General features: G+C 38.9%; 1 protein-coding gene across 2 annotated transcripts; it reads right to left on the bottom strand.

Annotated features, from left to right (window-relative positions):
- Window positions 1-15,262: 15,262 nt before the first annotated feature.
- LOC137185784 (uncharacterized) lies at window positions 15,263-20,625 on the bottom strand. Of its 2 annotated transcripts, none has more exons than XR_010928909.1 (2): window positions 15,458-20,625; window positions 15,263-15,347 (listed from the first exon to the last, which is right to left on the bottom strand). XR_010928909.1 is itself a non-coding variant. In XM_067594146.1 (2 exons), the coding sequence occupies exons 1-2, from the start codon at window positions 20,599-20,601 to the stop codon at window positions 16,643-16,645; spliced, it is 3,192 nt and encodes a 1,063-aa protein (XP_067450247.1). In that variant the 5' UTR covers window positions 20,602-20,625; the 3' UTR covers window positions 16,554-16,642. The 2 variants fall into 2 exon arrangements, 1 of the variants encoding a protein (XP_067450247.1); XM_067594146.1 differs by lacking the exon at window positions 15,263-15,347 and having other exon boundaries at window positions 16,554-16,667; window positions 17,435-20,625.
- Window positions 20,626-24,594: the final 3,969 nt, after the last annotated feature.

Here is a 24,594-nt window from a genome sequence, read left to right as displayed (position 1 = left end):
AGCTGTAAACAGAAGCAGAAAAGCTCTTTTGTAGAAGTTATAGCCACATATGAATGAGGACAGAACACATAGAAGGCTGAGTACCCCACTGGTGAAATTCATGATTTTCTTTTCTGTTTTTTATTTTCTACTTTGATTGAGAATTAATCTCTCTCAACCGTTCTTCGATTGAGAGAAAGAAAACATACACCAACTGTACAATGAATGAATCATTCACTCTTTTTGTAACCATGTTGACTGCAGTACCAGCAACAGAATGTCTCTGAACTCAGTCAACCTGCTGTGGAGCTGCATCTGTGATCTAAGTGGACTTTGCTGTAGTGGACATGTGTGTTAAAGCTGATAAAGACAAAGAAAAAGAAAAAAAGGGGGATATTTGAACAGATGGCAGTTAGAATAGAAGTGAGATCAAAGAGAGACAAAAGAAAGGTGAAAAGAAGTTAAAGTAAGTAGAGGAAGACAGAAGAAGAAGATGAAAAAAACACAAACAAAAAACAAACAAACATCAGGAGACTGACCTGGAGTTTGGTGTCAGACTAGACTTTGTATGGAACTGTAGTGGTGAAGACACAGCTGAGGCTCACAGAAAGGCTCTTGACAGGGATGTTGACAGAGGCCAGGTTCGCAGGGCCGGTGATGGTCCCACATGAACACAGAAAATGGCTACAATAAGATTCCTCCACTGGCTTGCTTTCCTCCACCTACATAATATGCAGAGGAGCAGAGAGATTCAAGGGGACTTTGGCATTCAGCCACTGCTCCTCCACACTGAGAGGAACCGATTAACGCGATTGAGGCACCTTGAATGATACCCTCCAATGCCTCTTGAACATTTCCAAATAGTAGGAGACCCCAAGGACAAACTACAGAGCTTAGATTTCCCTAGCTCCTCTGAACGTGCTTTGAGGATCCCTGGGAAGCTGCAGTGGCTGGATATTGGCCTCAGAAATTGACGGCTGGATGACTTATTAGAGGATTGCCAAAGAATAGTTAAGAAATTACAGCCACTGTAACATTGTTGCTGTTGTATTGAAGGGGTAGAGAGTGATGTAGATAACTTGCAGGTTACCGTCTCCTCTAAGCAGAGACATTAAAGGCCTTGTGTTCCTTACTCCTCTGCTTTAGTTATCACCTTTCATGTGGCTCTCAACTTGGAAGACCGCTAACATTTTATGACAAACTGAGATTCTCTAAACATGTTCAGTAAATAGGCTGCTCCGTATTGCATAATATTAAAAAGTAAAACACATTTTGGCCTCCTAAATGTGCCACTATTGATTCATTTGGTCAGTAATTTCTTCAACATGAGTGGGTTTAAACTGAGTACTGTGTCTTTCTTCTCTTCTCTATTCTTTCTGTTCACCTGATTAGGAATTCAGTTTAAAGTGATTCAGTCTATTTCAGGTCTGGGTGACTGCTATATAGCTGTAATAACCTGCATACACAGCAGAGAAAGGTTATGTATGGATCCAATATTTTTTGATGAAAATGCCTCTATCAGTCTAATGGCTCTGTCTGTGTCTGATGTCTTTGTGTGACTGGCTGTGTCCTTTGCCTCAAAGAGGAAAATGATATTTGGAGTCTGAACTGTGAAATGAATATGTTGTCTTTCATTTTCTCTGTGCACTGGGCTAAAAAATTGTCTGTAATTCAACTATCAGCTTCAGTTCAGATCATTGAGATTCAACAATTTTCTCACTCTGGCAGTCATTTTATAAACATTATTGAAGCTAAATTATGTCCTCATCCACTATTTAAGTCTTGCAGAGTCAAAGTTAAAGATAAGGATGTGATTTCTCTCATAGAAAGAGTGTTTGTTCTTTTGAAAATCAATGCTGTTTCCCACTGCCTTTAAGGTCAGACTGAATAAATAAACACCTACATGGCTGAAGACTGCATGATTAGATATTGCTATGGGCAAGTTTCCTCTTCTTTTTAAAGTCTTCAGCACTAATACTCACTAATTTGTATTTCAACCAAGTCTGATGAGAGCTGCTGTCAAGGTCATCCTGCCGGCTCTGTGATTGAAACTTTTCACTTGGATTGGAAAGCCTTTAATGTCTGATGTAATCTCTGAAGTTGAATGTTTAAGTGCACAAGATGAGGACATTGTCTTGCTGTTGATACAGTAAACAAAATAGTGATATATTTTACAATCGAGGAGCTGATAATAAATATTTTAAAGATGCATAGGCATATTATTTGAACATATTTTTTTCCCTTCTTGTCTTACAGGTAAGTGCTGCCAATGACCTCCTTCAGAACAAAAACAGAGAGAACAAAGTGGAGAGATTTAGCAGGGATCTTCCACTATCTTCAGCACCATTCATGTCTCAGTGGGTTTGTTATTTTTTGTCTCTATGAAGAGGAGAGAAGTGTATCCAGAGGGCTGCTTAGTATTCTCAGATGATAATGTTAAGACACAGGCTTCCTTTGCAGATAAGTTTCTCTGTCGTTCCATACAAACATTCAAGGACAATCCTAATAGGAAGAAACAGCAACTCTACTTGGTTCTCAATGTCAGCGTGTTTTTTTGCGGGTGTTTTAAGTTGTGAGTGCTTAAGAAAAATACAGGGAGAAGTTTAAAAAAAAGGAACAAGAAAGCTACAGTAGGAGTTTGATTATGAGTCGGGTGTGTGTTTGGTGTTTGACCTTGTTGTTGATTCTTGGATGAGATTGTTAGTTTTACCAGTTCCCCTTCCAGCAGAATCCAGCAGATACCTGTGTTAGCCTTGTATTGTAGCTCACACATGAGACTTTGTATTAACAGGCTGCAGCAGACACTGATGGTAATACAGTATATTATAAAGAAAACACCAGGCTGAAACAATGGAAACACTGGATAAGGTGGGACTTTGGAAAGAGCAACATGTGTTTATTCAGAACCTGTAGCAGCATCACATGCTACAGGCCTGTAGCAGCATCACATAGAGAGGAAGTGTTCTCTCATTGGGTTAGTCATCTCTGACTAACCCAGACCAACAGCTGACCTTCTAGCTGGCCCTTTAGCCCAGACAATCCTGTTCATCTTTTCTTCATTTGATCTCCTTTCAGCAAAACAATCAACCAAACCTCTCCCATTGCAATCAATCAATTAAGTCAAATCAATAGATAACAGAAGTGTGTATTGCTGTAAGTATGGAAAGTTTGCAATAACTAAGGAGAGATCAGTTACAGAGTCAAAGAACCAAAAAAAAAATCAACTAGAATCCAGAATCAAAAAAACTTTACACTAAGCTCACAACACAGAGCAAAGTCCGGAGCTACAGACCTGGAAAAACAAAATGACTCAACAAAAAAGAGGTCACCAAATAAAATGTAAAATATATTTGCAGAGCACAGTAAGAAGAGTAAGAAGGTCTACAATTCAAGATTTGTCAACAGCCACACCTACAGATACAATAAACCCAACTGTGTGTCCACCATGATATCAGGAAAATGCTGTAAGTAATGATGTCTAGAGCCTGCTGTTTATCAACCTTAAAGCTTTATTTTTTCTTATCTTATAGTTTCCTGCTTATGAAAACTTGTATCTTGTTTCAGTTGCCTGACCCTGACCTCAGAAAAGAGTGTTAGTTTCAAACAGTCAAATACAGTGAAAAGACACACAATGTTATTTAAACCCTCACTCAAATCATAATCCCTCTCCTAATCCTGAAATTATTCCTGGCAGGTCAATGAACAAAGAGCTGCAATTATTAGTCCTACTACTAATTAAGCACCACAACCATCTGTCATCTGTTCTTTTTTTTTTTGTTTTTCAGGACTTAATTAACGCTAAAAATTAGAGGCTCTTTTCCACAATTTGCTGGTGAGCTCTCTGGTGGTGCTGCAGTCTCTTAGTGAGAGAAACTGATTAGGTATTGTCTAAAAAGATACTTTCATGTAAGCCACAACCCCTTAGGGTGCACCAAGATGATGAGACCTCCAGTGTTGGTTATTACAAAGGTTCAATGTCTCATGAGGAAGCTATAATGTAGTGATGAAATGGGTTTCTCAGTACAATATTCCCCACGAGCGATTTCACCCTCCCTCTAAATATCACTATTTGTGAGTATATCTGGATTCAGTTGGAATGTTGTATTGAATAGCACCACGTGAAACCACAGATTGTGGTCTGTAGTTGTTTCCACTGTCAGAGTCTCATACTTACTGAAAACAGTTGCTCGACTGTATTCTGATCATTTTTTACACCTCTGAATGTGTTTGGCCATGACATCAGACATCAAAGCCAGCCACCTGATCACTGTGTAGCCCACCCACTCAATTGGCATGTTGTGTGAGTCATCATTACTCAAGCATATTAATGGAGTGGACAAAATATTATTAACTCTTTTGAGTATAATGCAACACACAACCGCCACCCACTATGACCTCAGTAATAAACATTAAGTAGAACTATCATCTTTCTGACAATGTCAACTAATGAAAATGAATACAAATGTATAAGCTCCATAAAGGAGCATTTATGGCAGAGCTGTTGTATTGGATTACATTAAAATGCACAAGTGTTCCTAATAAAGTGCTTTGTAAACGTAAATGCTCATATGATTACAAGTTAAAGATAGTAAGCATACTGACTCAGAAACTTGTTGCAAAATGTGTTTCCTGCACACACTCATTCCAGCTAGTGAGGGCAACAGTCCATGACATGGTAACACACGGGTACATCAATTAAATGAAATTACAAACAGAAATTGGCTCCCAACAAGGCTCCCTTTCCACTTTTACTGAGGTTCCTTTTAAGCTGGTGTTTAACTCTCATGACTGATTTCAGTGCTGTTCAGAGTCTGGAAAGCTTTTAAACACAGATCATTTCCCAGAAGTCTTTCACATCACCACAGAGTCATCTTGTTAGGTGAGCCACCCTCAGTCAGTGAACAGTGCTGTATGTGATGTGTGTCATTGCTGGGAAAACCATCCAAGAAAATGAGAGAACAATAAGAACGCTTTTCTCTCTGAGCCTCACTTCTCCTGGGATTCATCAGTTGCCTCGCCTTTTTTCCACTGACTGAGATCCAGACAGACTGTGTGTGTGTGTGTGTGTTCATAAAACAAACTAAAACTTGCACAGTGTTGTTTACTGTAGCCCACTGAAAGGTTTGCTATTAACTCTTATTAACAAGCTTGTATGCTGTTTGGCAGAGAAGCTTTATGAAAACTGGCTAAGTGGAGGAAATAAATGAGAAATCCTTTCCATCAACACTTTGAATAAACAATATGGAGGCTTTGTGGTATCTGTTTATAAAGTTCTAATATAATAAATAAAGATGAAGTCATCCATCATGCTTTTCTATTTTGTTAAATTAAAGACTAAGTTAGTCTGTAGATACCGTAATGGAACTTCAATGAGATGTTTTATTAAGATAAGAAAGGAAGATTCTTCACATGCTTTCTAACCTAAGAATCCAGTTGTGCTAAGAAGAGAGAAGAGAAGAAGAGAGAAATCCATGGCACTCCTGCATACAATTGTCTGAAAAAAAAAAATCTCATGCCAAGTAATTCAAAGATATTTGATCTCACACCACAGTCCATTGCTAGACATTACTGTATGTTGTATTTTTCTTGATCAAATAATCTGTTCGCAGAAAAAAAAAAGGTCTTGGTCTAATTGTGGTCTATTGGGACATTTTTAGATTCATAAAACCTATATGAAAACCAGCCATTTAAGCTGACAATACATTAATAATTTAAACCATGTATGTACATATATGTAATGTAATAAATAAAAGTCCACTATCCACACACCCAAGAAGAGGAAGGGAATGTGTATCTCTGTATCTCAGAGGTTATACTCTGTATATTTTTACTGTTAAGTGATATTTAGTCAAAATGTTTTTCATCCCAAGAAGAGTGTCCTTGTCTTATCTCTCCTCACCGCAGCTCTAAAGACATTCAGTGATGGTAAAATGTTGCCTCATTAAGTCTGAAATCTCGTAGCTGTCGATGCTTCAGCCTCATTGTGAGAGGACGAACAGAAAAGGTGTAAAGCATTCTATTTTTGGAGGTAAATATTAAAGTTGATTGTTTTTACTGGCAAGACAGTAAAGCACAAACAAATAGAAGCAGCAACTCTTACAATATGACAACATTATGTGCAGTTTTAGAGAGCTGACCGTAGTGTCAAATGTCCATCCTTTTTTTTTTTTTTTTGTCGAATGGCTTTCAGTGAAGAATGTGCTCTCTGTTTCAGACTCTCAAATAGTTTTTCAACTTCCTGATATTTGACTCATGAGTTCCTCCACAAAGAGAGAGAGAGAGAGAGAAAACATTCAGGGAAGAATAATTTCTGGCAGACTCCTTTCCTTGAAACAAATAAAAGTGTACCTAACTGAATTTAATTGTAATGAATTGCACAGTTGTGAAACACTAATTGCATTATTTGACTGCTGCATTAGAGTAAAGTAGGAGACACATTTCTTGTTTAGATGTTTTTGAGCTCTCGGCCATTCTGAAGAATGAGACAATCAGAAAGTACATTTGGCCTTTTGATGGATGTAATTATGTGTCTGCTCCAAAAGCCTCCAGGTCTGAGTGGAGCAGCAGCAGGATGTGTTATATTTACCGAGAAACTGAATATTTTTAGCTGACTGGATGGAACAAATGCACTTGAAAAGAGTAGTTTGTTCGAGTATATAGACGAGACCCTAATTCTTACACAAAAAAGATCATACTTGCTTGAAACATTACAAAAAAAGATATTGTGCTATTTTGTATATTAATTGTTCCTACTGTACAGTAAAAACATGTGAAATAATGGTTTATAAGAACTTCACCATCAGGGGTCAGCAATTAGATTCAACCATTGGACAGTTTTTTTTTTTAGCAGTGTTCATATCGAGACGCAGAACGAGGCACTGTGTCTTCTGCTTGTATGTCTCTCTTCACGTCATCTGTAGAAGAGTCAATATTGTTGCTGGGGGGCCGGATTCGGCCCCACAGGCCGTTACTTTCCTATCAATGTTTTACTCCTTGCTGAGAGTGAGGCTTCATGAATAACTCTCAAGTCCCACTGTGAGATAGAAGAGTGTTTAATCTTAGTTTCACTTTCAGTCTGATTTCAAAAAGTAATTCTGAGATACGGGCCCTACAGTATATTGCCCAGGCCGTTGTGCACCGAAGCACTTTGAGGTGGTTACAGAGCTGACAAGGTCGTCTTGTCAGAGTAAAGGATCCAGGAAGAGTTTTCACTGTAACAGCTGTAGCTTGTTTTATTGTTATAGCCACAGTAACACCATTACGACCAGACTGGTTGTATCATTTACTGACTCTGTGTTTCCAACCCACCATTCACCACACAGATGTTTTTTTATGTCTTCATGATGACTCTTGTGGGATTTTAGTAGAGAGATTAGTGGGATTTTTTTTCACCTTTCTCTTTTGAAGGGTCCACATGAGGATTTTCCTGCTATCAACACAAACCCATGTTTGTTTCGAGCCAAGGCAAATTACCAATTACTAAAGGAATTAGCCTCATGTTTACATGGAAAAGTGACACCAGGACTGAGATTTGTGTTCATTCAGCCCGATCTCTTCAAGCTGTATACAAATAACACAACTTTACACTTTCAAATTTCATGTAGTGCATAGGCCAAAGTCCAATTTTTGCATGCAGGTGATACGCCGATGCTTCCCAGGAAAGTAACGTCAATATAATGTGACTTTCTTTTATTTTATAAGGTGATTTTTGGCTTATTAGGAGGACGTTGGGTGAATGGCTGGATAATTGATTGGCAAAAAGATGCCTACAAAAGAAGCAGGAGAGCACTGTTCGAGATCACCAATCAGACATCTTTACATTTACGTTTACATCTTAGCTGGAGATTTTTGGTGTCACATCGGGACATTTTTACCTCATTTTACTGTTTTAACCCAAACCATGACCTTTCCCTAACCCTAAATGACACGCCCATTATTTTTTCAGTGACCAGAGGTACCGGCATAAAAAGTATAAGTTACAATATTAACGCAGTCTTAACTGTATGTTTTTTGGTCATTTGGCTGAAAAAATGTTCAACTTCTCTCCAAATATTCATGTATTGCCAACACAGATGGCCTTACCTGTGGCTGCACAGCACAGTTTAAATTTGAATAAAATTCATCTCCTCAGCTGGAAGTTTACCAAAGCTATTAGGTTGACTGCCGTGCTTGAAGGCCCAACAACAAGAGCTCGCTATAAATTATCAGTAAATGAAGGAATTACAGATAAGTGAGCCAACTCCAGTTGTCCTCCATTGCTCCTTGTTGTCTCATAAAGATCATTGGATGAGATTGGTTAAGATTAGTTATTCGTTAAATAACAAATACAAAAACAAACACATACTGTATGTGTTCTGTGTGCTCCGGTAATTATTCATTCATTCAAACAATTGAACAATACCCTGTCCTGTTGTTGTAGAACTAATCTGCCCTGCTAACAGATCTTGAAGTGTATATGGTGTTGAGAAAACAGGATATTGTGTCTTCCCATCACTTCATAGATCACTTGTCTTTACTGCCTACATCATGGATACACTGATTAGAGATGCACTAGCTCAAGATTAAGGCAGTTCCTACAAAAAAGGTGTTTCATTTTATTTAACTTGGCATTTAGTTAAATAAGTCGCCAAAACGTAAACAAATGAGGATAACAGGAATTTCATAGTAAGACTTGACTGTAATCAGCTTTTCTTTCCTACTCTCTGTCTTTCTCTTGTCATGTATTAAGAGTGATGTAACCATGAGTGTGTTTCCAGAAGCAGAGGCTACTTTCTTATTCAGAGTGTGTGTGCTGCAGTAATGTCTGTCACAGCCCATTTCCCTCTAGAATAGAAAATGCCAGCTGACACACAGTTCAGGATTAACCTGCTTTTGTGTGTGTGTGCGTGTCTGTGTGTGTGTGTGTCCTCTCTTCAGCACACCTTGCAGTCAGTGAAACAACTACATGAGTCAGCTCCACACACACTTTCATCTGAAGGCCTGACCTCAACCTCCCACTGTGTGTGTGTGTGTGTGTGTGTGTGCGTGTGTGTGTGTGTGTGTGTGTGTGTGTGTGTGGACAATTTTGTCACCGCTCAGTTTGACTCAGTGTGGTGTATTACATCACAACATGACCTCATCTTTTTATCTGTTGTTTGAATTTGAATGAGACTACATGAGCTCTGTCAGTGGAGGTGAAATAAGCCCCCTGTAGTCTGTGGCCATCCTGACGGTTTTTGTGCCCTGTAGACAAACTTTCATTCAGATCAACTGGTCGGTATCTCTGGCTGCAATTCTGATGCAGTTACGGCCGCCTAGTTTGTCTGGGCACCACCTCCTTAGGGGTAAGGGAAAGCTAATTCTAAACTTCTCTAAAGAAATAATCTTTTAATTTTAACAATATTTGACATCAACCATTGTTATGCCTTACTGTTGATGAGTTTCATTGCTGCAGAGATGTCGTCTCAGCAGGTCTGGTGTTGTTTTGGGTTAAGCTGGAGTTAGTTTGTAGTTATACAGATGTTACAGATGAGTCTATCGTGATACAGTGGTGTTGAACCACCAGTAAAGAGGAGTCAAGCCATGTTTCAGGCTGCCGTGAAAGAGTCTCTGTCGTCTTAGCTCCCAGTTATCCGTACACTCTCAGTAAGCAGGCCGAGATTCAGTTTAAGCGTCGCTATCCTCTTCAGAGCCACGTTTCAGTTTGAGTTGAGGACTCAGGCTTCGGCTGGATTCTTGTAATCTTAGTTGAGTGCCGAACAAACTTTCCTGACTACGCTCAAAGCTTTATTCAGTAACGATATAAACTTCAAAAATGAGATACTATATGTTGAAGCACAAGACTTAATGTTACAAATCAAATAAAAACAAACTGAACTTGTTTCTGTAAAAGATTAAAATATGCCTATACTTGGTCGAAAACAAAGAAAAGAGAGATCTTAATAAAAGAATTATGTCTTGGCTCATGAGTTTCTAGAGACCAGCTCAGAGGGAGGTTCCTCTGAATTTGTTTTTATAATTTTGAATAAGATAGACAGAGTTTTGGGTGTGTTTTAAATGTTTTTGCACCAAATTGTCGATGAATATTCAATATCTTTGTTCTGGGGAACTGTTAAAGTGTAGCTGACTTTGACTTGAGATGAAAAATAATTTTTCTCACACTGGGGTATTAAGTTTTAAATGCAAATTCACATTTCAGAGTCACTATGCCTGAATACTTCACATTAACTTGTACCATATATTGTCAAACCATTCAGAAAAAATCAGTTTAGCATTATACATTAATTTCATGTATGAATAAGTCAACCCTTCTTATTAACATACCAAACACTCTAACATTCATATTAACGCCTGTTTAGACATCTAACCTTCATTGATTCAACCTTCTCAAACCATCTACACTTCCAGTAGTAAAATAAAGTTAAAGACACACTAATGTGATTAGATTAAACTTTCAGAAATATATTCAAATATAAACCCAACATAACTCTTACTTCATAATAAAAACTTTCAATATGACTATTATTTCACAATAAAAGAAAATGTTCAACCTGAAATTCTTCTCGCATTTTATCTTAAGCTCCAGGGTCCATATATGTTGACCAGTTTTAACTTGCCGTCTATAGAATAAGTTTACCAGAGACACTGCCTGCTCACCAAGAAATGCACAAGCCAGCAAAACTTGTGTTGTGTTTTCCTCTGATCTTCATCATATCCTTTGAACAAAACACAACTCGGGGGCCAAATAACATCTGATTTATGCTGTGGTTGATTTGCTTTCTACCAGACTGTGAAGCTACAAGCAGAGCACATTCATGTTTACATCAAAGTCCCACAGCAGCTCAAAAGGATTACAGGGTGAAAAGACAGCAACATAAAATCATAAAGCATTTTTTTTTTGGTAACAGCATTATACAAAGTCAGCGATTTAAGATCATTACACAACTTTCAAAACCTTTTAAAAACATAGGACAGTGTTTGTGGGACCTGTGGGACCTGTTGGAGTGGAGTCATCCAGGACCCAGAGACATAAACTCTGTGAACAGGAAGCAGGACAGGATGGACAGAGAAGTACAGCTAGTTGATTGTATTTCTTGTTCAGTAATACCTTGGCGAGCTCTTTGTCATTCATTCCTTCTTCCTCCAGAGACCAAATGCAGCAGAGGAATGAACAAGCCTGTGCAGCCACACTGCCTCAGGGAGGAACACCAGATTAATCATGTTCTACCTCTGTTTCATATTTATTAATTAGTCAGAGATCAGAGTTTATCAGAAATATCCTTCCTACACAGTGTATTAGACAGCTTTTTTTCTTTAAATTTGCATTTCTTCTACATAATGTATTTTTGCATATAAATGTGTTAATAATTATTTATTTATCTATGTCGTTGGTGCCACAACAGGTTTTTGAAATGCAGGAGTCTGAGCTCAATGTTGAGGTATAATATTCATTCTGAATGTTTCAGCTCTTTGTCCACCTGAAGGGTGCCCAATATTGTGCAGCCTTCAGGAATCTGTAATGTCATGTATAATGTACAAATGACAACCCAGTGATATATCTGCTGAAGGAATGAGAGAGAAGCTGCAAACAAAACTAGATTTTAGATGACCAGTAAGAATAAAGATGGTGACCTTTCTATGAGGGAGCTCAAATTTTAACTCATAACTTCATCTCCACTATTTAGTCATATTTAAATAAGATAAAAAAAAGATCTTCATCAACTTCAACAAATAAATACAATAAAAGGAGTAGATTTTAATAAATCCCTAAGACTGCGTACAGCACAGTATATTTTTTACATCACACTGTGTGGACTTATCTGTTATCTTTAGCATCAGCCAACTGAGACTCAGTAGACTTTGCGGTTAGCGGCTTCTTGTTCTTTTAAAAAAATATATCTTGTCAGGTTTCCCATTAGATGGCATGTGGTTTAAATACCAAACTATCATGAAAAAAATATAACTTGAGACATCACGTTGACGTCTAATTAACAACAGCATGTATACACTGTGGTTGACCAAGCAGTCAGCAAACTCAGTCGGCCTTGACAGTCTCAGTTAGCTGAGGGAAATCTGAATACAGAAACATTTTCCACTTAATGACTTGTACAATAAAAACAAACATCAGTCACTGCGTTTTCACTGCTCCTGTGACAACTGAATCTCTGCACCTGACTGGCTGCTCTTCACCAAGGACCTATCAGAGAGAACAGAGGGATCTCACTGGGTTTGTAAACATCAGTAATATATGCTTATTTTATATATTTATATGTTGTCATTAGGCTCTAATTGGCTGAGCATGCCTTCAGACTGTTAGTGAACTGTCAGTAATCAATTAGCATTTAGAGACCCCAGTGTTTTTCTCTTTATAATAAAACAAGTCTTCCTATAGGCTATGCAGCTCTTAATGGAACAATTTCAATTGCTTACTTACAGGGAACATTGTTTTTTCACTTAGTGTTAGAAATATTATGTTGCTTAATTTACAATTACATTTGCCAGAAAACCTATTTAGTGATAATGTCCCTTTAAAATAAATGATTGTCCTTATGAGAAAAAGCTAATGAGATAAACTGTAAATGATAAGGGCTGAACTGGGCCTAGAGTGTGTTTGCTTTCCAAATCTTATTACCTCATTTCTCTCAAGTTTAATCAACATAAGGTAATTTGGTAATTTTCTTTCTCTATTCTATCTGTACACACTCTGCCTTCTGACAGGCTTCTCTTATTGCACAGTCAGGTGTAGCATGAAGTTTCTGCAGTGGGTGTATAAGCTAAGATCCCCCAATATGTACATATGTACACCCCTCTTGTTTTTTTTTTCTTTTTTTTAAGAATTATAGCTGGGATTTTTCTCCCCCTTCAGTCTGAATAAGTGTCTATCTGCATGTTAAATAGCTGAAATCTCCAACAGAGATGGCATTAATTAGAAAGAAAAAAATAAGACTGATTACATAATTAATGTGTCCTTAACTGGCACTGACTTTCCCAGTCTCACTCTCATGCATGAGCATTTTAAGTTATTTTAGTTCCTCAAATACAAAGAGCCAAGTGCCCAGCAATAGAGATAATGGTTTATTTTCTCTGAGCCAAAGCATGACACCAATAATGTTGTTAGTGCTGACACGTTCTTCACGGCTTATCGCATGTGTTGTGAAAATCATCATTGTAATGTTAGAGCAATGTCAATGGCGGTCAAAGCAGCTTTTTGCTAACATAATGTATCACTGCTGACTCCAGTGATGTTTCACAGTAATGGATTCACTTTGTCACATAATGAACAGAGCAACTTTCCAATATCAGCTGAGTGAAACCATATTTCTGCTGTTCAATGTCTATGAGTAGTGGATCAGTGAAGTAGAGCTCAGTGGAGGGACACAATAACTATCTATCTCTCTCACACACACACACACACACACACACATATGCACATCCTCATGGGGATTCATTTGGCTGATACTGAGTATGAGTTAGAGGTCAGAAATATACAATAATAATGTTTTCTCACTCAGAGGTCTGCTTGAATGCCAAACTGTAATGCTGCATTCTGGACACAACTTACATCCTGTGTAATGAAATATGTATGTTATTTCACAAAATCTATTATTTGAATGAAATGCATTACGGGCCACATTCACCTTGCTGCCAAGTCAATTTTAGTGCCCTGAAATGATTGTTTTGGGTTTTGTTGTTGTTGTTGTTTTTGTTTGTTTATTTTGTTTTTTTCTATCTCACCCCACAAAGACGAAGCATTGCTGCCTCTTTTCTGTACTAAAAAGTAAAGTGATACTAGTACATAATTACGGAAAGCCATAAATATTATACACTGCAATGCATCATGTGCCTACATATTTTGTTTCAGAATGTCAACATAATTATTTCTCTGCATTGTTTTGTTCTGGAGTGAGCAAATGGTTAAAATGAGACTGTGTGTGTCAGTAGACTCAGACAAGCGCCTTCATCAGCACTGAGCCACTTTAATTTGATACAGACAGCTCAAAACTATACAAAGCAAAGCCTAACAGTGTTGATTCTCCTGCTGGATAGTAATGACCACAGCTTTATAACAGAGTTTAAGCCCTATTTTCTTCTCCTACTGAAGATATTGACTCATAAATCTACAAATTGTATGAAATCAGAATGTGTAATAAGCACTGAATGAGCAGTTTAGTCTGAGAGAAATCTATTTTTTGCATATTGACATACAACCCAAGAGCTGTAAAGGGTTTACAGTCACTGTCAGTGTGCTTACAGAACTTTCTAATTATGAAACTGTGACAACTGTCAAACCAGTATTTCAAGCAGATTCGAGTCTGTAATAAGACTTCATCTCGAAGTGTCTCTTCGAGCCATTTGTGCAGTGTTTAATGTTGATAACAGAAAGCAGAAGTCTGTTACCACAGAGGGTTCAGCATACACAAATCCCATAGAAGGCCTTTTCTTAGCCTGGATTTCCCAGAGAGTTTATTGATAAGCAATTTCAACAAACAACTGTTTTTTTTTTTTCTTCCAAAAATGAGACGCTAAAATTCCTCCAGTATGTACTGACATATCTGCTGGCTGTGCCATTGTTGCCTCAAGGATTCTGCTCTTTTCTTTTTTTAATGCTTGTGTTTGTGGATCCTCTCCAATCTGGTATGCATAGAATAGATATTAGATAATTTCATGATGATAAGATTTTAGAGCAGAATGAACCAAACTAATTCACTGTTGCTGAGGTGTTGAGGTATTTGGCTATGCTTGAGAGCAGATTAATGAGCACAGATTAATGAGTGCATTAGCAGTTCTCATTTTGACACTGGACCCAATAAAATGCTCAAACATTTGGTGTGTGAATAAGAAAGCATACCCTGAAAAACTTTCAATTTTTAGACAACAGAATTAACTGGGGGAAAAACATCACAAAACATAGAGAGATAGAACATTATACTATTGTTATAGATGATAGGTAATTTGAGAGTTTGTTTTACATGGAAAATGTATAACAAACTCTCAAGAATGTGTTTAACTTATTTCAGATCAACTTTTCACTATAATAACCTTTAATCTAATTGAGGAACATTATTTTGTATTTCTTATACTGACAGTTAGCTAAAGTAAGATATGATACACTATGATTATGTTTGTCTTTTGTAAGTTTTTCACTGCCATTATTTATAAGTTGTTCCCAAGTGTTTTTCTTTCGTCACTCACAATCTTTTTTCCCAAATTCAATAAGCCAATGATTCCATCTGTGAAGCAGCTTTAATTTCCTCACCTGGCAACTTTAATAAGATCACTGAACACTCCCACTTTAATCTAACTTTAATTCCCTCGAAGCACAGGCAAACACAAGTGGCTTTCTTGCAACTGGTTTATTTGTAGCTTTCTCTCCAAATCCACCGTGAAAACTACAGACACATACACACACGGTATAAAGACAAAGTTAGCGAAAATAAAGCCTTTACAGCATGTGGAAAACAGCTCATCAAAGCAAAATAAAGACAAAAACAAGAATTACCTCGTTGGCTGCGTTCTGCAAATAAGGGAATTATCCTTGGTCCTTGAAGGGTCCTTAAACATTTCACAACCACTTAAATAGGTTGATATTTAGCATGTATCTTAGCGGGGGCACATGTGCATCTTTCCTGCTCATTTCTCCCTTCTCCCGTACGTCAGAACGGCACAACTGGCTTTTCTAAATAAAAGTGGCTGTTTCACAATAAAAGCTATCTTCTTAAAATAATACAAAACATCAAAGATAACTGAAATATATTGCAAATGACTCAATGTATTCCAAAAGACAATACTGACAGTACAAATTACAAACAACAGTTACACTCCCACCAAATCACACAAATCTTCAAGTGGGATTTCTCTAAATACAATACTGTTTTCAAATGAACACTTCAATTTCTCAATAACACATTTCTTGTTATTGACCATCTGACATGGAGTTTCTGTCAAAATAATAACACTTCAATCTGCTTCAAGCAGTGTAACAACCTTTTGTATAGGTCTTTCAAGTAACACTGGTTTAGTTGTTGATTTCCCCTTTTTGTCAAATGTAGTATCACTAACCAGCAACTTCAGTTTTCTCACTCTATCATCTAACCCTGGGTAAACTTCTGTGATTCTGGCTAGCTTCCATTCATTGCGTGGTGCCAGATCATCTTGCAGAAGGACAATGTCGTTCACCTTCATGTTCCTTCTGTTCTTATGCCACTTTTGCCTCGATTGTAGGTTCAGAAGATATTCTTTCCTCCATCGAGTCCAAAACTCATTGGCCAAATACTGTACCTTGTGCCACCTCTTTTGAAGATAAAGATCCTCTTTGACAAATTGTCCAGGTGGGGGTAGAATGACCGCAGACTTCATTGTGAGGATATGGTTCGGAGTTAAAGGTTCAGGTCCAGATGGGTCATTCAAATGTTCAGCGGTGAGTGGTCTGCTATTAATGATAGCCATAACCTCATACATGAATGTCCGTAGGGAGGTACTGTCAAGCCTTTGTGCTGACTGGTCAAGAATAGCAGTAAGAACGCTCCTTATGGTCCTTATCTGCCTCTCCCAGACGCCACCCATGTGACTCGCCGCTGGAGGGTTCATGAGAAATTCACATCCAAAACTCTTTGTTCTTTCTTGATCCATTCCTTTCATGAGTTCTGTAAACTCTCTCCTTGCACCGACAAAATTAGTGCCTTGGTCACATCTTAGTTGACGCACGTTTCCTCTTATGGCAATGAATGCTCTCAAAGCATTAATAAATGCATCGGTTGTCATGTCATCCAGCATCTCTATGTGTATGGCTCTTGAACATAGACAGGTAAGTAAAAGACCATATTTTTTGAGCTCTTTTCTTCCCTCTTTAACGTAGATCGGACCAAAACAGTCGATGCCGGCGTAGGTAAAGGGTGGAGTAGTTTCCATTCTGTCTTGTGGTAAATCGCTCATCCTTTGTTCTTCAGTCGGTCTCCTGTACTTTCTGCACTTGACACATTTGAAAATGTGCGACGAGACTGCACTGCTGCATCCCAGGATCCACCATCCATTAGCTCGCAGTTCATTCATCGTCATTCCACGTCCTTGATGCTGTATCTTTTCGTGAAAGTGTTTGATAAGTAGAGAGGATATATGGCTATTCTTCGGTAGAAGTGCCGGATGCTTCACGTGTGGGTGTAATGTGGCTCGACTCAGACGTCCTCCCACTCTTAGGATGCCTTCTTCATCCAGGAATGGACTCAACTTATACAACTTACTATCTTTGGTCTTGACAGTCACATTCCCTAGTTTCAAGCATTTTATTAAGTCTGAGAATGCCTCTTCTTGCACTAGCTTGACCACTGCCAGTTCTGCTTCTTTCCTTTCTTCCAAGCTTGTACATTCGTTGGTTCTTTGTTGCACACCTTTGTATTCCCTGATCTGCCTTTTCAGTCTAGCAACTGCATTTACCACCCTTGACCAATCAGAGAACTTCTTGAAGTGATCCAATAATGACCTTTCTTCCTTTGCCCTAGTGTTACACACAAAAGCCTTGCGGAGTTCAGGATCATCTTCCTTGATATCTCCCACCTTGCATCGTCTGTGAGGTAGTTCCTTTTGCCACAGAAACTTTGGTCCTATGAACCAGTTAGAGTTCCTGAGCTGCTGTGCAGTCAAACCTCGAGAGGCATGATCTGCAGGATTGTTCTCAGAGGCAACATAAGCCCATTGTTCAGGCTTTGTACTTAACTTGATTCTTTGTATGCGGTTGGCTACAAACACCTGAAACCTTCTGGCATCGTTGTTTATGTAGCCGAGAACAACTGTAGAATCTGTCCAGAAGAACTCCTGCAGATCTTGAATGTCTAGTTCCTTCTGAAGCTTGTCGCTGGTTTGAACTGCAACAACTGCAGCTGACAGTTCCAATCTAGGTATAGTTGTAACCTTGGTTGGTGAAACTCTTGACTTACCCATTACCAAACAACAGTGAACTTCATCGGATAGATTAATAGCTCGGAGGTAAGTACATGCACCATAGCCGGAGACGCTTGCGTCAGCAAAATGGTGAAGTTCATACCTTTTGACACTGCCGAAACTTGAAGGTAAGAAGCATCTTTTGATTTCCATTTCGGCCAGGTTGGGTAGATCTCTGAGCCAGGACTCCCACTGAGGTCTTAAACGTTCTGGAAGATCTTCATCCCATCCAAGTTTCTCTCTACACATTTCCTGGAGTATTTGTTTCCCCAAAAGGACGAAGGGTGCCATGAACCCTAGGGGATCATACACAGAAGCAACTGTAGACAGTACGCCTCTTCTTGTCAATGGATTGGGTTTCACTTGAACTCTGAATTTGAATGAGTCTGATGTGATGCACCACTCCACTCCGAGAGCTCTCTCCATATGTGGTGAACTCAAGGCCATGTCCAGATCTTTGACTGCTGCACGTTCTTCCTCTGGGATGGTTGCCATCACGTTCTCACTATTAGATACAAACTTGTGGAGTCTTAATTTGCCAGTAAAGCAAAGTTCTCTTGAGTCTTTGATAAGCTTGATGGCTTCCTTCTCAGTTTGAACGCTTGTTAGACCGTCATCTACATAAAAATTCCTCTGAATGAAGCATATGGCGGCGTCGCTGAACCGACCTTCCCCTTGTGCTGCCAGATGTTTTAGGCCGAAGTTGGCACAGCCAGGAGACGAGGCTGCTCCAAACAAGTGGACCTTCATGCGGTAGATGGATGGTGTGGTTTCTACGTTGCCATTCTCCCACCATAGAAACCTCAAATAATCCTGATCTTCCTTTTCGACGTGAAACTGGTGGAACATTCTTTCCACATCGCACATGACTGCAATGTAACCTTTTCGGAAGCGGCATAGGACACCCACCAATGTATTTGTTAAGTCAGGACCAGTGAGCAGATGGTCGTTGAGGGATGTCTCTTGGTACTTGGCAGAACAGTCAAATACTACGCGTATTTTGCCTGGTTTCTGTGGATGATAGATTCCATGATGTGGAATGTACCAAACTGGACTATTGTCAATTTCATCCTCAGGGACCTTCTCTGCATCTCCACGTGATATGATGTCATCCATGAACTTGACATAGTCTTTATAGTATCTTTGATCTTTCTTTAGTCTCCTTTCAAGACAGTTCAGACGGTGTATTGCGCACGTCTTGTTGTTCGGTAGTTTCGGTCTTTCCTCCTTGAACGGCAAAGGCATTTCGTAGTGACCATTGTCCTTTTGTGTAATATTCCCTCTCAACTTGGAAAGAAACTTCAAGTCCTCTTGAGACACAGGATCATTTTCTCCAGCTCTTTCAGAGAAGTCTGATTCCAGGATGTTTATGACGTCTGAAGGAATAATTTCCTTTACTTTGTTTCGACTCACATAGTGTACTTCAGTCTTGAGATTGACCGACGGCTCAACACCTGGTGTCACTTGTCTTACTACTATGCGATGGCTGATCCCAATTGTGTCACCGTAGTCTAGACAGGGATTGCCGTGGCCAACAATACTCCATCCAAGGTCCGTGAGCTGTGCATAAGGCTGATTTTCTTTGCCAGACACAACTTCTCTTGGAAGTAAAGCTTGTGAGCAGTTGTATCCAATGAGCAAACCTACTTCACAGTCCTGTAAAGGTGCAATTTCTCCTTGAAGGTGCTCTAGATGAGACCAAGCTTTTGCAGTTTCATCTGTTGGGATGTGAGTTCTGTTGGCTGGAATAAAATCCCGTGTGTAGACTGGTGGTAAGGAGATCTTCTTATCAGTGTAAAAGCCTCTGACTTGTAAGTTGTCTACCCTTTGGGAGCTTACTAACGTGGTTCTTGAGGTCATAGTAGAAAGCTTGAGCTTGACTTGTCGTTTGTTTACTTCCAAAGTTTCAGCTACTTCACTCAGAATGAAGGTTGTGTCACTTTGAGAATCCAAAAGTGCGTACACAAGAACTTCTTGGGCTGCCTGAGATGTGGATGAAAGCCAAACAGGAATTATTGCGGCTGTTTGTGTGTTAGCTTCCTCCAGTATCACTCTGTTTGAAGTAGCAGCTGTGGTTGTTCCTTTGGGTTGTGTAGATTGAGGTCGTTCTTGGTGTTTTTCTTGACTTGTACTCGGCTTTTCTTGACTTTGAGTTTGCTTGGCTTGTAGTGGGTTTTGTTCTTCTTTAGGTCGCACTGCATGCAAGCAAGTAGGATGCCGCTTATGGCACACATCACAAACACTCCTACTGTTGCAACTCTTTGAGTGATGACCAGACTTGAGACAGCCGAAGCATAACCTTTCAGTTTGAACAAACTTGATTCTGTCTGGAACTGGTTTCTCCATGAACTTTCTGCATTTGTGCAAGGTGTGCCCACTTTTCTGACAGAAAATACAAGACATGTTAGTTCTTTCATTTGAATTTGTAGTAAGAGTCTTTGCTCCTAAGCTTTGAGGTCTTTGGTATTTTGTTTTTTCTGCATCGGTTTGTTTCAGTGACTGCAATGATGTAACAGGATTACAGGCGATTTTTGCTTCTCTTGTCAGAAATTTAACAAATTGACTGAAGGAGGGGAATTGGTTACTGTTTTCTTGGACTTCAATAACTTTCCGGTTCCATCTCGCTGTTAGCCAGTCTGGTAACTTTGACAAAATTTTCCTGTTTTCATTACAGTCATTCAAGATTTCCAATGCTTTGATGTGGACCATGGCAGCCTCGCAACTGCGGAGAAAATCAACAAACTCCCTGAGCTCAAAACTGTCCTTAGACCCTATCCTAGGCCATGCTTGAAGCTTGTCTCTGTACGATTTTGCAATCGTGAATGGATTTCCATATCTCTCCTCCAAAATCTCCCATGCAGCAACATAGGCAGATTCAGTACCGAGTAGGAAATATCCATCAAGTGCTTTCTTAGCTTGTCCACTTACATATCTACGCAGGTAGTATATCTTCTCTTTGTCTTGAATGTTTTTCTGGTCAATCAGTGTTTCAAAGGAGAGTTTCCAATCGTTGTATTTCAATGGATCCCCAGTGAATACTGACGGCTCTGGAACTGGAATCCTGTTCGCACTTAAAGCACCTGCCAGCACCCTAACAAGCTCTGCTGTACTGTCATTTGAGGAGGTGGTTCCAGCCTGGGGTATGAAAGGTACATACAGCGGTTGAGGAGTTGTTGGAGCTGAAGCTTGATTATCTTCTTCCTTCTCTTGTTTTACAGTGTCCTTTTTCTCTGCTACAGCCTTCACCTGATCATACACCTGTATTCTTGCTTGTGCGGCATTGAGACCTTTCATTGCCTCTAACTGCAGTATCTTTCTCCTCTTTTCTTCCAGAGTCCTTTGTAGAGCTGCATGCTCTTCTTCCCGTTTAGCTTTAATTTTAGCTTCTTCTTCTTCCCGTTCTAAACGACGCTTGATGGCTGCTGCCTCTTCATCTGCTATCTTTCTTTTAGCTTCTGCTTCTAAGCGCTGTATTTCCAATTGTTCCTTTTCTTGCTCTTGTAGCACTTTCAGAACTGCTTGGCTTGCAGCAGCTTCAGCAGCAGCTTCTTGGCGCTTAACAGAAGATTGGCTTGAATGCTCTGAGGTGCCTCTCAAGATAGAAATGACAGAACCTGATTTACTGATGCTTGAGTCGAAGAGAGAGCCAGCTTCTGGCCACTCTTGCTCTCGTTCTGGAATCTTTCCGCCCAGCCGACTTGAGGCTCTGGATACAATGAACTTTGAAATCTCCACACACCGATCCACTCTTCGACGTGTGTCCTGACCTGGAGGTGAGACTTTGCGTAGTTCATCATAAATACGCTGGACATCTGCAGAAAGCCCTATGACATCACCAATGATATCTTGAAGCAGATCATCAGATAAAGGCTCTGTTGATTGTGATAATGGCTGCTTAGCAGATTTAACGTGTGTTCTCCACTTGTCATATATGTAGTCAAACTTTTGTTGAAGCCCTTTAATTTTTCCTTCTTGCATTTCTTTACCCTTTTCTGTAAGAGTTTTAATTCTCTGACTTCGCCTGGGTTGGTGAGCTTCCCGAGTTTTCACTTTAATTCCCTCGAAGCACAGGCAAACACAAGTGGCTTTCTTGCAACTGGTTTATTTGTAGCTTTCTCTCCAAATCCACCGTGAAAACTACAGACACATACACACACGGTATAAAGACAAAGTTAGCGAAAATAAAGCCTTTACAGCATGTGGAAAACAGCTCATCAAAGCAAAATAAAGACAAAAACAAGAATTACCTCGTTGGCTGCGTTCTGCAAATAAGGGAATTATCCTTGGTCCTTGAAGGGTCCTTAAACATTTCACAACCACTTAAATAGGTTGATATTTAGCATGTATCTTAGCGGGGGCACATGTGCATCTTTCCTGCTCATTTCTCCCTTCTCCCGTACGTCAGAACGGCACAACTGGCTTTTCTAAATAAAAGTGGCTGTTTCACAATAAAAGCTATCTTCTTAAAATAATACAAAACATCAAAGATAACTGAAATATATTGCAAATGACTCAATGTATTCCAAAAGACAATACTGACAGTACAAATTACAAACAACAGTTACACTAACATTAATTATCTCATAATTGGCCTGCTGACAGACTGTGTCATAGCATTGTGGGAAAAGGCTTCAGGCTGCTGGGATTTAGACATACAGTATTATTCTCTCACTCACACGCACAGACAATCACACTGTATAGACACACAGTTGATTAAAGGCACAATATGCAACCCGAATGTAAAGAAAAGTGTAGCCACTACACCAAAATTTTACAAAATTTTACTTGGAAAAAAACTTGGAAATAAACATTTTCCATGTATAACAAACTCTCAAATTATACATGTGAATAACTGATATAAACTTAAACGTTACTCTTCCATCAAACTCACAGCTCATAGACCTAAAACACAACCTGTGACAAGTAGCTGCAAGTAAACATTTCTTCATTTTTGGAACTAACGTTTTTTGTGATCTTTTTTCTCAGCAAATTCTGTTGTCTAAAAATTGAAAATTTTTGCAGGGCTTTTTTATTATTCACACACCAAATGTCTGAGGGCTATAATTGGGTCGAGTGTCAAAACGAGAACTACTAATGTGCTCATTAATCTCTGATTGCTTGGAGGGTCTCAGTTATGAGCACAGGGCAGAAATGCCTGACCAGCGGTGATCACTGTGTGAACCAGGTTAGATAAATCACATTAATCATTCCTGATTCCTGATTCTTCATTTTTATGTTTCACACTCATTTATCTACTTGGTATTCATCTGTGCATGAACTCTAAACTTTATCATTTATCGTTTATCATCCGAGATCAGTATTAGAAGCAGACAAAATTGTTTTGGTAGCCTTTCATTTCCAACTGAAATACATTCTGCATAAATTGTGATTACACAGGGCTTTAGGGCTGGTACAAAAATTCATCAGTTATTATTATTTTTAAATTAACTGAATAATTGATTAGTCTCTCTCAAAGAAGAGCAACACATGAGTTCTTCAAATCAGGATTGTACCTGCACTCCACAACAACCCATAGGATTGTAACATGCCGCTTCAAAATCCATTACAAATCGCTGTTAAAAATAATCAGGTTTTATGATGTGATAACACCGGTTAAGGTCTGGTTATGTTTAGGCACTAAAACCAATTGGTTAGGGTTAGGGAAAGATCATGATTTGGGTTAAAATTACAGAAGAGGATCAGGGCCACATGTGAAAAAATGATTTGAGTTCTGAGTTTAAAGTCAGAATTCTGACTTGAAATGTAGTTTATACTTCCTTGAAGTTATGTAACCTTCATCATCATGGCAACAGTAAACCCCTTGATGTTACTTTTTTTTTTTTTGAAAATGTCCCAACTCATGGTGGAAAACATGACACTTGGGGTTGGAAATGGGGAGCGAACAGTGGTCTCCTGCTGCAAAGTCCACTTTGTTGCCACCTCCTCCTAATGAAGCAAAATCAACTTATCAAGTCACCTCATACTGACATTATCTGAAGCGCATCACTTCCCCTGGTCATAATTACAACGACCGCTAGATAACATAAACTTAACTATAGGTTGTTTTTGCTGGCCTGAATTTTAGATCTATACTGTCATTTTTCTTGTGAGGATGGGCTGATATAGACAGTATATACTGTATGTAGCCTATATAATCACTGTAGGATGATTTTTACTTTACAAATGACCCAAACATTGAATCAAATACTAAAATTGCTAGAGATCTTGAACAACTGATTGGTTAATTAATAATTTTAACTCTAGTGGATTTCCAGTCAGTTAAATATGGCATGCAAGGCTGCAAAAAATAGTAACCCTGAGACTATGAGTGAACTGATCATTTGAACAGCACTTTTAACAATAATTTCACCATAAAGTACTAACGTGTCTATTTAGTTGTTAAGCACATTTGGCTTTGATACCATTCATGAAATTTCTGTAATGACCACCACGTGTTGTCAAGGCAGAGAGTATTGTCTGACGGGAGGCTGGTGGCTTCCCAGTTTAGAAAGCAGTTGGAGAAAGGTGGAGGTGGAAGGGATGGTGGCTGTAGAGTCAGATCAGTGAAGTTTAGCTACTGGATAACAAACATGTTCATCTTTACTCTGGTCAGTATCAATTCCAGTCATAGATGCATTTTCTTCAATCTATTTGTCTTTGTTGAACTTTATATAAGTGTACAATGAGTGGCAACACACCATA

The sequence above is a fragment of the Thunnus thynnus genome, chromosome 7 (genome assembly GCF_963924715.1).
Source record: "Thunnus thynnus chromosome 7, fThuThy2.1, whole genome shotgun sequence".
Lineage (NCBI taxonomy): Eukaryota > Metazoa > Chordata > Actinopteri > Scombriformes > Scombridae > Thunnus > Thunnus thynnus.
Note: the sequence above shows the minus strand (reverse complement) of the source record. Positions and strands in the feature narration are given on the sequence as shown.

Excerpts from the sequence above, each read along its gene's own strand:
- LOC137185784 (XM_067594146.1), bottom strand. The coding sequence starts at position 20,601 with ATGGTCCACATCAAAGCATTGGAAATCTTGAATGACTGTAATGAAAAC. Across the intron at positions 16,668-17,434 it reads ACTAGGGCAAAGGAAGAAAG|GAAACGTGCGTCAACTAAGA; the intron begins GTCATTATTGGA and ends TTGCCATAAGAG.